Source organism: Oncorhynchus tshawytscha, linkage group LG12, assembly GCF_018296145.1.
Source record: "Oncorhynchus tshawytscha isolate Ot180627B linkage group LG12, Otsh_v2.0, whole genome shotgun sequence".
Taxonomy (NCBI): Eukaryota; Metazoa; Chordata; class Actinopteri; order Salmoniformes; family Salmonidae; genus Oncorhynchus; species Oncorhynchus tshawytscha.
In genome coordinates, this window is record NC_056440.1 from 27,554,945 (window position 1) to 27,572,490 (window position 17,546).

Genomic DNA, 17,546 nt, shown 5'->3' on the forward strand with positions numbered 1-17,546 from the left:
ATTGGGCACCACGAGCCACCTGAACAGCTTCAATGCACCTTGGCATGGATTCTACAAGTGTCTGGAACTCATTGGGATTGTTCCACGAGAAATTCCATAATTTGGTGTATTGTTATTTTTTAAATTTTTTATTTTTTACCTTTATTTAACTAGGCAAGTCAGTTAAGAACAAATTCTTATTTTCAATGACGGCCTATGAACAGTGGGTTAACTGCCTGTTCATCAGGGGCAGAACGACAGATTTGTACCTTGTCAGCTTGGGGATTTGAACTTGCAACCTTCCGGTTACTAGTCCAACGCGCTAACCACTAGGCCACCCTTGTGGAAAATGCTGTTTCAGGCGTCGCTCCAGAATCTCCCATAAGTGTTTAATTGGGTTGAGATCTGGTGACTGAGACGGCCATGGCATATGGTTCACATTGTTTTCATGCTCATCCAACCATTCAGTGACCAAACCATTCAGTGAGCACTTGTGCTCTATGGATAGGGGCATTGTAGCCAAAATAATGGCCTACCCAGCATTTTATACATAACCCTAAGCATGATGGAATGTTAATTGCTTAATTAACTCAAAACCACACCTGTGGGGAAGCACCTGCTTTCAATATACTTTTTATCCCTATTTACTCAAGTGTTTCCAATATTTTGGCAGTTAACTGAATGTGGATGACTTGAACACTGTGGATCAGGATGAGCGGCATTGCTGTAGTGGCAGCCATGCCAAGGTGTTGGAGGGTTGAGTTGCATAGGGCAGCCCCTCTTGGGTTGCAGAGTCGGGTTCTCGAGGCTATATTAATGATCCTGGGGGATGCCTCTGCCATGCTTCCTCTCTATTCTATAGACCACTACTAGTTAGTATACATCCTATAGTAGGCGGTGAGTCACTCGATGCCTCGCCAAACAGTCCTACTGTTCCCCCTCTCTCTCTGTGGTGCCTCTAACTGAGCCTAACTGCTGTAATTATAATTCAATTCCAGGTCTGGGAGATGGTCATGGGGAGGGTCATTCTGGGCTCCCATCTCTGTTGTTGTAGGGCTGGACTGTCTCTACAGAAGCTCTGCCTGCTTTTGTCTTTTCCTCGGGCTGGACAGTTTTGTCTCTCTGTGCTCCTGCACACAGCGTGGCCATTCAGCACGCTCACGCATTACATCACCTAGTCAGAGCAGTCAGTCTTTGGCTGTCTATGCTGGTTGTGCTTGCTTACTGGTCAGCACCCACTGGGTGAAGATGGAGGCCCAAGGGTGCAAACATGGTGAGTGCCCTCGTCTTCCCTTTCTTGTGTTGTTTTACCTCTCTCTCCCTCCTCTCTTTTCTCTCCTCCCTCTTCCAGGACGTCTCCCCTTTCAAATAGGAGGGTCGGTTCCCCCCTCTTTATGGATTACTGGTGGACATTTGATTAGCACGAAGAGAGACATCTTGTGCTGTCATTGTTCAGTCTCTTTAGCACAACCAAACAGTTAGGAAATGAGTTATTTTTGTAGTTGATTGTGTGACTTGTCCCTGGCTCTCTGGATCATATTTGGTCATGGTTTATCATGAATGTCTGATGTGGTTGCCATTTCTTGTTGTTATTTGTGAGCAACTGTCTGTTGGTAGCATGTCATTCTGCCAGGTCAGATTGTGGAGTAATTGCCAAGGCTCTAGACTGTCCGCAGACATACAGCCCGCTAGCCTGGGACTGGGAATGAGTCACTTTAATACACTCCACTGCCTGGTTCTCACTGCTCCTGGTGCTGCTGTCTTTATGACTGTGCTATGCCTGTGTAGAAGTGGAAATGGGTAGTAGTGCCTTTCAGGCTTTGTTGTCAGTAGTGTGTGCAGCATGTGATGGTTTTTGTCGTCACCGATGTAGGCCTACATGTTGTAAATGTGTTTGTCAGTAGTGTTAGTCACTTCCTCTGTGAGGTCAGAGAAAGAGCTGGCATGTTGCTAGTGGGAATGTGGAAGTAGAACGGCCTCTGACAGCTTCCTTTGCTAGCTGCTAAACTGACACTTTCACATTCAAGTGTCATGCTTGGAACATTCTAACCACCTCCCTAGGCTGTGCAGGATTACTCCCTGATATAACAGATGAAGATCAGGAGGAGGAGAGGGGTAACAGAAGAGGACTGGCAGACAGAGATGTGTATGCAGGAATAGTCTAAAGAAGGGAGAGTGAGACGGCAAGAAAGAATACAACAGAGCTATGCGAGAGTAGATGGAAAGTGAAGAGGATGAAGGTGGTCGAAGAAGAAAGACTGTGAAAAGGATCTGAATATAACTGTCATTCTTCAGAGAGACTTTGAGGAAATGTGAGAGAATGATTCTCCATGTCGTCCTCTGACCTGGGGTGATGGTGGGTTTCCTGATCCTTCTAGATAGATTCTAGGCTAAATCTATGACCTCCCACTCCTCAAGAGAAGCTACATTCCTTTTGAAAATGTGAAAGACCCTCCCATCTACTCAATAACCTGCCAGAGCAGTAGAGGCATGTTTCCAAGGCTCCAGCATCCAGCACTCTAGTGTTGAGGGTGATGATACCTCACCTACTTTATTTAACTGACTACAATAATGTCTGCTGTTGCACTCGTGAAAATATTAATTTTACTTCCTATATACACTGAGTGTACAAAACATGAAGAACACCTTCCTAATATTGATTTACACCCCTTCGCCCCCCTTTTGCCTCAGAACAGCCTAAATTTGTCAGGGCGTGTACCCTACAAGGTGTCGAAAGCGTCCCACAGGGATGCTGGCCCATGTTGACTGCAATGCTTCCCACAGTTGTGTCAAGTTGTCTGAATGTCCTTTGGGTGATGGACCATTCTTGATACACACGGAAAACTGTTGAGTTTGAAAAACCCAGCATCTTTGCAGTTCTTGACCCAAACCGGTTTGCTTGGCATCTACTATCTTATCCCATTCAAAGGCACTTAAATATTTTGTCTTGCCCATTCACCTTCTGACAGGCATACACAATCCATGTCTCAATTGTCTAAAGGCTTCAAAATCCTTCTTTAACCTGTCTTCTAACCTTGACTCTGATTGAAGTGGATTTAATAAGTGACATCAATAAGGGATCATAGCTTTCACCTGGATTCACCTGGTCAGTCTATGTCATGGAAAGAGCAGGTGTTCCTAATGTTTTGTACACTTCTGTCTTTTCCTTTTTTCTCTTTAGTTCATCCTCTTTTCTGTTGGTGCATTGGGGGGGTTATTGGGGGTGGGGAATGGAATTCATTGTATTTTATTTTTTTCTTCTTCTGGGGGGGACTGTGGGAGGGGTCTCGAATGGTTGAGGGACAGCTATTGGGGAACTGTGGAGGGTTTGGGTTTCACAAGATTGGGATCATGAAAAAGGAAACTATGACATATATTTTATATCACTATCATGCACACGCACCCTCACACATAAGGATGGCTCTGTTGCGGAAAGACTGATACATGTTTGATTGTGTCTTGAAGGACAAACACTACAGCATCATGTTCTAATACTTTAATGTTACCCCTTCCTTGTGTTTTTTTGTAATAAATAATGATGAAAAAAAAGGTTTTGTACACTCAGTGTATAGCTTTTAACTCAAACACACATGTGCATGCACCCACTGCCACCGTACCGTGCACACATACGTCTCTCTGTTACCAGTGCGCTATGTTACCCTTATAATAGTGTGTATCATCTTCAAACCAATTTCCATAACAGTAAGATCCGCTGGCATTATGCAACAAATACACTGTGACTTTGTGCAGCTTGGGTTGAGAAAATGGCGGAGAATCAGTTTGATCCATGCCACTTCTGGACTATAGAACAAATGTCAGACTTTTCCTGATTTGCCTCAATAAATCATGTGTTCTGACCTGACATTTAAAGGGTTTTTGTTTGTGGAAACGCGTGGTCAAGATGTGGTTGCTCTCTAACAGACTTAACACACCTGTCTCTGATCAAGTCATACAGTATGTTGTGTGGGAGGTCTCTTTATTAAACTGACCATTGATGTTTGTATGACCACCACCAGGGTCATTGCAATGTGAAATCCTTCAGATCCCAGGGGATGTGCCAAAATGCCTGGATGTGGGCTATATCTGGTTCTGTGCCTGACCTGGGGGGTATTTCTGGTCCCAGTAAGAGTCTATGTAATGTTTGGACAGAGGCTGACACACTGTTCTCATACTGTATGTTCAGAGTGGTCCCGAGTAACCTCTCCACTGCGGACACACTGCCCTGCAGTCACCACTGCAGCAGAGCAGAGCAGGGCAGAACAGAGCAATGCAGAGCAGAGCAGGGCAAAACAAAACAGGGCAGGGCAGGGCAGGGCAGAGCAGAGCAGGGCAAAACCAAACAGAACAGAACAGAACAGAGCAAAGCAGGGCAGGGCAAAGCAGAGCAGAATAAAGCAGGGCAGAGCAAAGCAGGGCAGAGCAAAGCAGAGCAATGCAGGGCAGAGCAAAGCAGGGCAGAGCAGAGCAAAGCAGGGCAGAGCAGAGCAGAGCAGGGCAGAGCAGAGCAGGGCAGAGCAGGGCAGAGCAGGGCAGGGCAGGGCTGCAGAGCAGAACAGGGGCCCACTGAAGGAATGGAAGACTGCCTCATGTAAATACCCTGACTCGGCTTAAATACATTTGTTCTGCTTCCGAGGGTTTCACCAGTGGCTGTCTCCGGAAAGGGGCCATTAAGAGAGAGGTGTGTGTGTGTGTGTGTGTGTGTGTGTGTGTATATATAATATATATACACACACACACACACACACACACACACACACACACACACACACACAGTGGGGCAAAAAAGTATTTAGTCAGCCACCAATTGTGCAAGTTCTCCCACTTAAAAAGATGAGAGAGGCCTGTAATTTTCATCATAGGTACACTTCAACTATGACAGACAAAATGAAAAAAAAAGAGAAGAAAATCACATTGTAGGATTTTTAATCAATTTATTTGCAAATTATGGTGGAAAATAAGTATTTGGTCAATAACAAGTTTCTCTCAATACTTCGTTATATACCCTTTGTTGGCAATGACAGAGGTCAAATGTTTTCTGTAAGTCTTCACAAGGTTTTCACACACTGTTGCTGGTATTTTGGCCCATTCCTCCATGCAGATCTCCTCTAGAGCAGTGATGTTTTGGGGCTGTTGCTGGGCAACATGGACTTTCAACTCCCTCCAAAGATTTTCTATGGGGTTGAGATCTGGAGACTGGCTAGGCCACTCCAGGACCTTGAAATGCTTCTTACGAAGCCACTCCTTCGTTGCCCGGGTGGTGTGTTTGGGATCATTGTCATGCTGAAAGACCCAGCCACATTTTATAGTCAATGCCCTTGCTGATGGAAGGAGGTTTTCACTCAAAATCTCACGATACATGGCCCCATTCATTCTTTCCTTTACACGGATCAGTCGTCCTGGTCCCTTTGCAGAAAAACAGCCCCAAAGCATGATGTTTCCACCACCATGTTTCACAGTAGGTATGGTGTTCTTTGGATGCAACTCACCATTCTTTGTCCTCCAAACATGATGAGTTGAGTTTTTACCAAAAAGTTCTATTTTGGTTTCATCTGACCATATGATATTCTCCCAATCTTCTTCTGGATCATCCAAATGCTCTCTAGCAAACTTCAGACGGGCCTGGACATGTACTGGCTTAAGCAGGGGGACACGTTTGGCACTGCAGGATTTGAGTTCCTGGCGGCGTAGTGTGTTACAGATGGTAGGCTTTGTTACTTTGGTCCCAGCTCTCTGCAGGTCATTCACTAAGTCCCCCGTGTGGTTCTGGGATTTTTGCTCACCGTTCTTGTGATCATTTTGACCCCACGGGGTGAGATCTTGCGTGGAGCCCCAGATCAAGGGAGATTATCAGTGGTCTTGTATGTCTTCCATTTCCTAATAATTGCTCCCACAGTTGATTTCTTCAAACCAAGCTGCTTACCTATTGCAGATTCAGTCTTTCCAGCCTGGTGCAGGTCTACAATTTTGTTTCTGGTGTCCTTTGACAGCTCTTTGGTCTTGGCCATAGTGGAGTTTGGAGTGTGACTGTTTGAGGTTGTGGACAGGTGTATTTTATACTGATAACAAGTTCAAACAGGTGCCATTAATACAGGTAACGAGTGGAGGACAGAGGAGCCTCTTAAAGAAGAAGTTACAGGTCTGTGAGAGCCAGAAATCTTGCTTGTTTGTAGGTGACCAAATACTTATTTTCCACCATAATTTGCAAATAAATTCATTAAAAATCCTACAATGGGATTTTCTGGAATTTTTTTTTCTCATTTTGTCTGTCATAGTTGAAGTGTACTTATGATGAAAATTACAGGCCTCTCTCATACTTGCACAATTGGTGGCTGACTAAATACTTTTTTGCCCCACTGTGTATGTGTGTGTATATATATATATATATATATGTGTGTGTGTGTGTGTGTGTGTGTGTGTGTGTGTGTGTAAAATCCAGCCGCAGAGCAATTCCAACACACATTTTATCAGTGGCAGTAATGACTATTTAATGTATTTTTTTCATAGTGTCTCTGAATCTCTTCATAGCTAAGTCATAGATGACCCTGTGTATTTTAGATGCAAACTTGTGCATGTGTGTATCTCTTGGAATATGATGAACCTGCAATGAAGCAAAGCAATCCGTCGACCATATATTTGGCTCATTTGGACCTCCAATAATATATTGATGGTTATCTGTTGGCTGCCTCTGTATGAATTTAACACGGACTCTGCTGCTGGTGAGCCTACTGCGGTGTCCTCCATTTTACATGTTTAGTGAATGGATCATTGAATGGTGAGATTATCAAGTGCTCTAACTTGGGAAACAAACTCATTTCTTAGAGAGCAATCAATAAAGGGAGATGGATGCATGAGTTCATGCAGCCACTGGGTATTGGACTTAGAATATGGAGTTTACATTTTAGGGGAATTGAATCCAAATAGCATTAAGAAGTGCTAATGTCTTTCTAATGTTTGATTTAGTTTCCCGTGTCTGTGGTAAGGAGCATGCATCCTTCATTTCCCTCCTTTATTTGAAGTCTCCTCTTATCTGAACTCTGATCTTTCCTCTGCAGATGACTCAGGGGACGAGGAGCCCACGACCCAGTCGGACCGCAGTGAGGGGATCCAGGGCACTCTGAAGACCCTGATCAGCAAGCTTGATGACCTCAGCACGTGTAACGACCTAATCGCCAAGCATGGGGCGGCCCTGCAGCGCTCTCTGAGTGAACTTGAGGCGCTGAGAGTCCCCGTGGAGGGAGGAGAGAAGATCAAGGGCGTCAATGAACGCGCCACCCTCTTCCGCATCACCTCGAATGCTATGATCAATGTGAGTAGTGAGACTCAAGGCTTCTACACATCTATACAAATAAAGCTAGCTAACTACGGATGATATGTTAGGTCGTTTTTTCCCCCCAACTCAGGTCCCTATTCAAATATAGAAGCTGGTCTATGTCCAGCGGAGATCAACTGAGACTACACACCGGGCAGATTCTTTCCACAACCGTCCTTAGGCATTTGGGTTGGCTGTATGTTAGATATACAGTGGGTTCAGAAAGTATTCAGACCCCTTGAAGTTTTCCAAATGTTGTTACGTCACAGCCTTATTCCAAAAGTGATTCAATTCATATTCTTCTCATCAATCTACACACTATCCTTTAATGACAAAACGAAAACAGGATTTTATAAAATGGTGCAAATTTATAAAAATATAAAAAACAGATACCTTATTTAAGTATTCAGACTATTCTATGAGACTTCTATGAGACTCAAAATTAAGCTCAGGTGCATCCTGTTTCCATTGATCATCCTTGAGATGTTTCTACAACGTGATTGGTAAATTAAATTGATTGGACATGATTTGGAAAGGCACATACCTGTAGATATAAGGTCCCACAGTTGACAGTGCATGTCAGAGAAAAAACCAAGCCATGAGGTCGAAGGAATTGTCCGTAGAGCTCCGAGACAGGATTGTGTCGAGACACAGATCTGGGGAAGGGTACCAAAACATTTCTGCAGCATTGAAGGTCCCCAAGAACACAGTGGCCTCTATCGTTCTTAAATGGAAGAAGTTTGGAACCACCAAGACTCTTTCTAGAGCTGGCCGCCTGGCCAAACTGAGCAATCGGGGGAGAAGGGCCTTGGTCAGGGAGGTGACCAAGAACCCGATGGTCACTCCGACAGAGCTCCAGAGTTCCTCTGTGGAGATGGGAGAACCTTCCAGAAGGAAAACCATCACTACAGCATTCCACCAATCAGGCCTTTATGGTAGAGTGGCCAGATGGAAGCCACTCCTCAGTAAAACGCACATGACAGCCAGCTTGGAATTTGCCAAGAGGCACCTAAAGGACTCAGACCATGAGAAACAAGATTCTCTGATCTGATGAAACCAAGATTAAACTCTTTGGCCTGAATGCCAAGTGTCACGTCTGGAGGAAACCTGGCATCATCCTTATGGTGAAGCATGGTGGTGGCAGCAGCATGCTGTAGGTATGTTTTTCAGCGGCAGGGACAGCGAGACTAGTCAGAATCGAGGGAAAGATGAACAGAGCAAAGTACGGCGAGATCCTTGATAAAAACCTGCTCCAGAGCGCTGAGGACCTCAGACTGGGGTGAAGGTTCACCTTCCAACAGGACAACAAACCTAAGCACATAGCCAAGACAACTCAGTAGTGGCTTCGGGACAAGTCTCTGAATGTCCTTGAGTGGCCCAGTCAGAGCCCAGACTTGAACCCGATCGAACATCTCTGGAGGGACCTGAAAATAGCTGTGCAGCGATACTCCCCATCCAACTTGACAGCGCTTGAGAGGATCTGCAGAGAAGAATGGGAGAAACTCCCCAAATATAGGTGTGCCAAGCTTGTAGCATCATACCTAGAAGATTCGAGGCTGTAATCGCGGCCAAAAGTGCTTCAACAAAGTTCTGAGTAAAGGGTCTGAATACTTATGTAAATGTCATATTTCAGTTAGATTAATTTTCAAAAAAAGAAGTTGTTTTTGCTTTGTCATTATGGGTATTTTGTGTAGATTGAAGAAGGGGGGGACACTTTAATCCATTTAATCCAGTCTGAATACTTTCTTCGTAGAAGCCTTTTACATGGCAATGGGTACTGTGTAGAGTGACCATCATTCTCAGTGCTATGGTATGATACAGTAGATGTGACAGGAATGACACAGGTCAGCAGATTTTGATTTGTGTATTTACTGTGGTGATGTGCTTTAGATTCTCAAATGCTCTTGCAAATGTGACGACAATGGTAAGCTCTTCTTAGGTGTTACCTCTTTCTAACAGTGACGTATCAGGCCACCCATCCAGTTACAGTATGTTAGATATGTGCGCTAGGGTTGTTAGCATCGGAACTACAGTAGCTCCTCCATTGCTATGGTTACCATGACCACAGAGAGTCATTTCCATAGGCCATGTGGTATTATAGTGGACTAGAGGGCAGAGGAAAGGAGAGGTCAGTGCTGAAGGAGTGATACCGGATCTGGGCTGGGGGGAGGGACAGGAATAGTCTTGCCCCCTCCCCAAACCTCCCTAGACCCTCCCAGCCTAGGGACATGAGCCCAGAGACGAATGCCAGAGCCCCCTCTGCCTCCACAAAACAGACATGCTCTTACAGGGGCCAGACGCTACACAGACAATCAGACAAGGTTTGTGTGTCTCTCTTTTACTATGCTGCTTGGCTTTGATGTGTTTAATGTTTTTTTTGTATGTTTGACAATAGATAGCTTTGTTTTGTCTGGGACACAGACTGTTATTTCTGTGGTTATGTGTTTCTGACACATGGGGAATGTTCCCATAACATGGGTCACAAGCAGGTGGGATAGTGTATCCAGGGCACATGTACTTGACCTTTTTAAACATGGCCTGAACTGATCCTGTGAGGAAATTATGGGGTGTGTTTGCTCAGCTGAAGCTTTTTAAAAAGTTCAGCCCCATTTAGAGTGTTCTACGTCTGTGTGGAGAAGTCTACACTTTTATCATAGATTTAGCTGTCTTCCCTCTAAAGGCCTTTTGTTTCTGCATGCAGTTAATTTCTGTGTTGATTAATTGGAGTGGGAACTGAACGTTACTGGACAGGCAGTAAAACAGTTTTTATCTCATTAAACCACTGTTAGAGCTGGTCAAACTGGAGGCACTGATGAGGGAGGCTGATGAGGGAGGGGGTAGAAAAGTGCTACTTCTGAACCATTTTTTGAATGGTTTTGTGTAAGTAGATGAAAGGGGGGAGTAGATAAGTAGGCTATTTGCTGATAGCTACAGTAGGTTGTGGTTCGTTCGGTTTGTGATGTATTTGATATGTCACCACAACCACTGCTCTTGATCTCATTTTATACCAACTAGTGGTAGGAGAGGGGGCGGGGGGATCTGACCCTGACTGGAGGGATGCGGATCTCACCCTGACTTGGAGGGATGCGGATCTCACCCTGACTTGGAGGATGCGGATCTCACCCTGACTTGGAGGGATGCGGATCTCACCCTGACTTGGAGGGATGCGGATCTCACCCTGACTTGGAGGGATGCGGATCTCACCCTGACTTGGAGGGATGCGGATCTCACCCTGACTTGGAGGGATGCGGATCTCACCCTGACTTGGAGGGATGCGGATCTCACCCTGACTTGGAGGGATGCGGATCTCACCCTGACTTGGAGGGATGCGGATCTCACCCTGACTTGGAGGGATGCGGATCTCACCCTGACTTGGAGGGATGCGGATCTCACCCTGACTTGGAGGGATGCGGATCTCACCCTGACTTGGAGGGATGCGGATCTCACCCTGACTTGGAGGGATGCGGATCTCACCCTGACTTGGAGGGATGCGGATCTCACCCTGATTGGAGTGGGTGGCCCCTTTCCATTTAATGCACTCAAGCCATATGAAACCTTGACAGAAATGTCACACTTGCCCAACCATGCACACATTGTAAACTGAACCAGAACATTTATTTCAACTCCAACACCTCTTAAATCTGCTTGATTTGCATGTTGAATCATTGTGATATCCACAGAGTTCAGACATGATGATATTTCCCCCACCGAAAGTCACGAGCGGCAGTCTGAGTTGAAAGGATGGATTCAGCAGAAAAAAAGTGGAACCAAAGTTGGATTTAATTGTATATGTGCCTGAGGAGTAAAAGGAAGTGAGTAGATCTGTCACATGATACACTTTCAGTGGGAGAAGTCAAACCTCTGCAATCAGGACACTTACTATTTGACTTCTGAAGGAAAGAGGATATATATTATCTGTGAGTAAGGCTGTGATTTAGCTATATTAACACTGCTTTTAATTTGAATTGGTGTGAATTGTGAAATGATTGAAACACTTTGGGATGTAAGTTTAGACTTTTGGTCTTGGTGTCAGGTCATCAGCGTAGATGGTTGTTTAATTGTCAGTTAGGCTAGCGTGCTGCTCTCTGATTTATTAATGTGATGGCCTATACTGTGAGAAGACTAAACTTATAACATGTCAATTGGTTAAACTATGTTGCTGCAGGATTATTGTCCTGCTGTGAGAAACAGGTCAAATTAAGATCCTACTGTACATGGTTAGTGTGTGTTTCAACAAAGATCTTCAATATTAAAATATCCAATTATTTTAGTGTGGGGGGATATATAGGACCCTGCCATGTCCCTGTTCCGTCTTTCTGAGGGCGATATGTCCTGTCTGTGCAACCCACTGATCTGAGAGGACACAGATTATCTGTGCTCTGTGACACACATGGCCCTCAGCTACACACCACAGCCAGAGCCATGGCCAAGTGGTTTCAGCTATCCTGTGGCAGCGGGACCAAATAGGTTTTTAATGGCTGGATGTTGAACAGGATGTTGCACTGACTGCATAACAATGTGCTCACAGGATCAGAGCACTCCGTGGTTGTGTAGATTTCCGGACTAGGAAGTTCATGGATGGATTTAGACAGGTTTGTCATGTTATACTGTTTAGGCTAGTTGTTTGACCATTCACTCTGATACTTCATTGGGGAAGCAGTGGTAGCCTGCAGGACTGATGTTTTTGCTGATGTGTGTTTCTGCCCCACAGTCTGCTTATCACAATGTGTGTTCCATTTCCTGTGGTTTCAGGTCAATGACCTCCCAACACATTCCATGGTCTGACACACGATGTAGAGGGAGGCGAAGGCTGACAGACTCTACTTGTGTGTTTGATCTAGAGTAACCTCTCCGTTTTGCCAAGAATGCAGTCGTAACTCAGAATGCCTTTTTTGACTTAATTTGCACACAGCATGAGAGAGGCATGTAACTGACAATTAACCTGTAAATCTGTCATTGTTTTGTTTAAAAAAAAAAATGTTTGTGGGTTCGCTGTGCGGGGAAAATTATAAGACAAGCAGAACTACGTGGCTAAGAACTGTTGTAACGGGGATTATTATCGTAGCAACACACCTTTTGGAGTGAAGGCAATCACGCGCTGTGTTAGCTAAGTTTTCATGTCTTCGGATGTAGTTCGTAAAGGTTGAAGTGTGTATGTCATGTCTTCGAGTGTAGTTCATAAAGGTTGAAGTGTGTATGTTAGGATGGTAACGTTATAATAATTAAGGATGAAGTGTGTATGTTAGGATGGTAACGTTATAATAATTAAGGATGAAGTTTGTATGTTAGGATGGTAACGTTATAATAATTAAGGATGAAGTGTGTATGTTAGGATGGTAACGTTATAATAATTAAGGATGAAGTGTGTATGTTAGGATGGTAACGTTATAATAATTAAGGATGAAGTGTGTATGTTAGGATGGTAACGTTATAATAATTAAGGATGAAGTTTGTATGTTAGGATGGTAACGTTATAATAATTAAGGATGAAGTGTGTATGTTAGGATGGTAACGTTATAATAATTAAGGATGAAGTGTGTATGTTAGGATGGTAACGTTATAATAGTTAAGGATGAAGTGTGAATTCATGCCAGGAATAATAAGTGTGAAGTTTGATTTCCTCCCTTCTGTAATAAGCAGCCAATGAGGTATTTTTCCTTTATTCATGTGTTTAATCTGATACTGTTATAGCTCCGGCTAAACTGTTTATGTCTGTAAGCACTTCAGAGTTCTACCAAGCTAATAAGTCACTCGTAAGACAAGAAGGTTGTAAGAGTGTGCTTAACTGTATTTTTCATTTACTTTATAGTTCTCACAGAAGGTGATAATTCTGACTAAAACTACAGAATAAAGCCGCCAGTTAAAGTCTAGGAACGGTTGTGCTCGTGGTTACTGGAGGGAGCTACAAGGCATGCCAATATAACTAATGGTCAAGATGTTGAGAATGGTGCTAATCAACAATGGTCTAAATATTTACATTAACCTTGATTAGAATGGTAACACAACGATCAACTCGGTTGGAAAACTGATTTCCTTCAACCAATCAAGAAAGACCTAGGAGCCCTTTAACATCTACAAATTCACCAGGACTAGACTAAGAAATATCCCTGTGCATATTGTCATGTCTCTCGTCCTTCTTATCATGTCTGACGTCATGCGTTTGTATGTTGTGTTTTGTAATTATAGGCGTGTCGCGACTTCCTGGACCTAGCGGAGACCCACAGCAGGAGATGGCAGCGGGCGCTGCAGTATGAGAGAGAGCAGCGTATTCACCTGGAGGAGACCATAGAGCAGCTAGCCAAGCAACACAACAGTCTGGAGAGAGCCTGGAGAGAGGCCCCCACACTATCCGCCAACACACCCAGCTCCTCCACCACCAAGAAGGGTAAGGCCCCTTAGCCAGGCCTCCTAGTCCATGGTCCTTAGGGCTTTAGACTAACAGGCCTCCTAGTCCATGGTCCTTAGGGCTTTAGACTAACAGGCCTCCTAGTCCATGGTCCTTAGGGCTTTAGACTAACAGGCCTCCTAGTCCATGGTCCTTAGGGCTTTAGACTAACGGGCCTCCTAGTCCATGGTCCTTAGGGCTTTAGACTAACGGGCCTCCTAGTCCATGGTCCTTAGGGCTTCAGACTAACGGGCCTCCTCGTCCATGGTCCTTATCAAATCAAATCAAATCAAATCAAATTGTATTTGTCACATACACATGGTTAGCAGATGTTAATGCGAGTGTAGCGAAATGCTTGTGCTTCTAGTTCCGACAATGCAGTAAAACCAACAAGTAATCTAACTAACAATTCCAAAACTACTGTCTTATACACAGTGTAAGGGGATAAAGAATATGTACATAAGGATATATGAATGAGTGATGGTACAGAGTAGCATAGGCAAGATACAGTAGCTGATATCGAGTACAGTATATACATATGAGATGAGTATGTAAACAAAGTGGCATAGTTAAAGTGGCTAGTGATACATGTATTACATAAGGATGCAGTCGATGATATAGAGTACAGTATATACGTATGCATATGAGATGAATAATGTAGGGTATGTAAACATTATATAAGGTAGCATTGTTTAAAGTGGCTAGTGATATATTTACATCATTTCCCATCAATTCCCATTATTAAAGTGGCTGGAGTTGAGTCAGTGTCAGTGTGTTGGCAGCAGCCACTCAATGTTAGTGGTGGCTGTTTAACAGTCTGATGGCCTTGAGATAGAAGCTGTTTTTCAGTCTCTCGGTCCCAGCTTTGATGCACCTGTACTGACCTCGCCTTCTGGATGATAGCGGGGTGAACAGGCAGTGGCTCGGGTGGTTGATGTCCTTGATGATCTTTATGGCCTTCCTGTAACATCGGGTGGTGTAGGTGTCCTGGAGGGCAGGTAGTTTGCCCCCGGTGATGCGTTGTGCAGACCTCACTACCCTCTGGAGAGCCTTACGGTTGAGGGCGGAGCAGTTGCCGTACCAGGCGGTGATACAGCCCGCCAGGATGCTCTCGATTATGCATCTGTAGAAGTTTGTGAGTGCTTTTGGTGACAAGCCGAATTTCTTCAGCCTCCTGAGGTTGAAGAGGCGCTGCTGCGCCTTCTTCACGATGCTGTCTGTGTGAGTGGACCAATTCAGTTTGTCTGTGATGTGTATGCCGAGGAACTTAAAACTTGCTACCCTCTCCACTACTGTTCCATCGATGTGGATAGGGGGGTGTTCCCTCTGCTGTTTCCTGAAGTCCACAATCATCTCCTTAGTTTTGTTGACGTTGAGTGTGAGGTTATTTTCCTGACACCACACTCCGAGGGCCCTCACCTCCTCCCTGTAGGCCGTCTCGTCGTTGTTGGTAATCAAGCCTACCACTGTTGTGTCGTCCGCAAACTTGATGATTGAGTTGGAGGCGTGCGTGGCCACGCAGTCGTGGGTGAACAGGGAGTACAGGAGAGGGCTCAGAACGCACCCTTGTGGGGCCCCAGTGTTGAGGATCAGCGGGAGGAGAGATGTTTGCCTACCCTCACCACCTGGGGGCGGCCCGTCAGGAAGTCCAGTACCCAGTTGCACAGGGCGGGGTCGAGACCCAGGGTCTCGAGCTTGATGACGAGCTTGGAGGGTACTATGGTGTTGAATGCCGAGCTGTAGTCGATGAACAGCATTCTCACATAGGTATTCCTCTTGTCCAGATGGGTTAGGGCAGTGTGCAGTGTGGTTGAGATTGCATCGCCTGTGGACCTATTTGGGCGGTAAGCAAATTGGAGTGGGTCTAGGGTGTCGGGTAGGGTGGAGGTGATATGGTCCTTGACTAGTCTCTCAAAGCACTTCATGATGACGGATGTGAGTGCTACGGGCGGTAGTCGTTTAGCTCAGTTACCTTAGCTTTCTTGGGAACAGGAACAATGGTGGCCCTCTTGAAGCATGTGGGAACAGCAGACTGGTATAGGGATTGATTGAATATGTCCGTAAACACACCGGCCAGCTGGTCTGCGCATGCTCTGAGGGCGCGGCTGGGGATGCCGTCTGGGCCTGCAGCCTTGCGAGGGTTAACACGTTTAAATGTCTTACTCACCTCGGGTGCAGTGAAGGAGAGACCGCATGTTTTCATTGCAGGCCGTGTCAGTGGCACTGTATTGTCCTCAAAGCGGGCAAAAAAGTTATTTAGTCTGCCTGGGAGCAAGACATCCTGGTCCGTGACTGGGCTGGATTTCTTCCTGTAGTCCGTGATTGACTGTAGACCCTGCCACATGCCTCTTGTGTCTGAGCCGTTGAATTGAGATTCTACTTTGTCTCTGTACTGACGCTTAGCTTGTTTAATAGCCTTGCGGAGGGAATAGCTGCACTGTTTGTATTCAGTCATGTCACCAGACACCTTGCCCTGATTAAAAGCAGTGGTTCGCGCTTTCAGTTTCACACGAATGCTGCCATCAATCCACGGTTTCTGGTTAGGGAATGTTTTAATCGTTGCTTTGGGAACGACATCTTCAACGCACGTTCTAATGAACTTGCACACCGAATCAGCGTATTCGTCAATGTTGTTATCTGACGCAATACGGAACATCTCCCAGTCCACGTGATGGAAGCAGTCTTGGAGTGTGGAGTCAGCTTGGTCAGACCAGCGTTGGACAGACCTCAGCGTGGGGAGCTTCTTGTTTTAGTTTCTGTCTGTAGGCAGGGATCAACAAAATGGAGTCGTGGTCAGCTTTTCCGAAAGGGGGGCGGGGCAGGGCCTTATATGCGTCGCGGAAGTTAGAGTAACAATGATCCAAGGTCTTTCCACCCCTGGTTGCGCAATCGATATGCTGATAAAATTTAGGGAGTCTTGTTTTCAGATTAGCCTTGTTAAAATCCCCAGCTACAATGAATGCAGCCTCCGGATAAATCGTTTCCAGTTTGCAGAGCCTTAGTGCTTCAGACTAACAGGCCTCCTAGTCCATGGTCCTTAGGGCTTCAGACTAACAGGCCTCCTAGTCCATGGTCCTTAGGGCTTCAGACTAACGGGCCTCCTAGTCCATGGTCCTTAGTCTGAAGCCCTAACGGGCCTCCTAGTCCATGGTCCTTAGGGCTTTAGACTAACGGGCCTCCTAGTCCATGGTCCTTAGGGCTTCAGACTAACGGGCCTCTGTGAATTTGTGGAAATAGGACATGCAAGCCATGTCAGATGGTTTTGAATTAGATTGTCTATGTAATTAAGGATTAGACTGGAATAGACTAGAAGATACATTTCTTATGAGTAGTGAAGTAGCATGATACTAATAGTATTGAAATGGGCATAATCACCTCTCCATCGTGATAGCCATTCTAGTGTATCAGAGTAGCCGTGTATCACACAGAAATGGATGGATATAGAAGTATTGTTTGTCCGTCTGAAGTTGTATTGAAGTTGGAGTTTTCCCTCCCATCTCGTCAGGAATTGAGTTCAGTACTTCGTTAGCCTGTAGGGACATTACCTATTAAAGCCAATTATCCATCATTAATCTCCATGGTTTGTCGATTAGCTACTGTAACCTACTGTACCTTCCCCTCCACAAATCATGTGATTACTGCCACACCAGTATAGAGCAGGGTGCGTGTTACACACAATACCTTACTGTGTGTGTGTGTGCGTGCTTGTTTGTGTGTTCCCTCCCTCAGGAGGGAGTGAGAGGCCTCAGAAAGGGGAGGCGAGTGATGAAGATGAGGATACAGAATACTTTGACGCCATGGAGGACTCCCCTGCCTTTATCACAGTAACAGCCACTGAGAACACACAGCACAGGTCAGTCAGTCTCACCCTGT

The 17,546-nt window shown here is 45.2% G+C and overlaps 1 protein-coding gene across 1 annotated transcript in view; it reads left to right on the forward strand.

Moving 5' to 3' along the window:
- LOC112262845 (oxysterol-binding protein 2) overlaps positions 1–17,546 on the forward strand; it is an 84,699-nt gene that overhangs the window by 53,640 nt on the left and 13,513 nt on the right. The window contains exons 3-5 of the mRNA XM_042331538.1: positions 7,032–7,285; positions 13,475–13,673; positions 17,403–17,526. Of these exons, the coding sequence (XP_042187472.1) occupies positions 7,032–7,285; positions 13,475–13,673; positions 17,403–17,526 (577 nt within the window). The remainder of the gene's footprint in view (positions 1–7,031; positions 7,286–13,474; positions 13,674–17,402; positions 17,527–17,546) is intronic.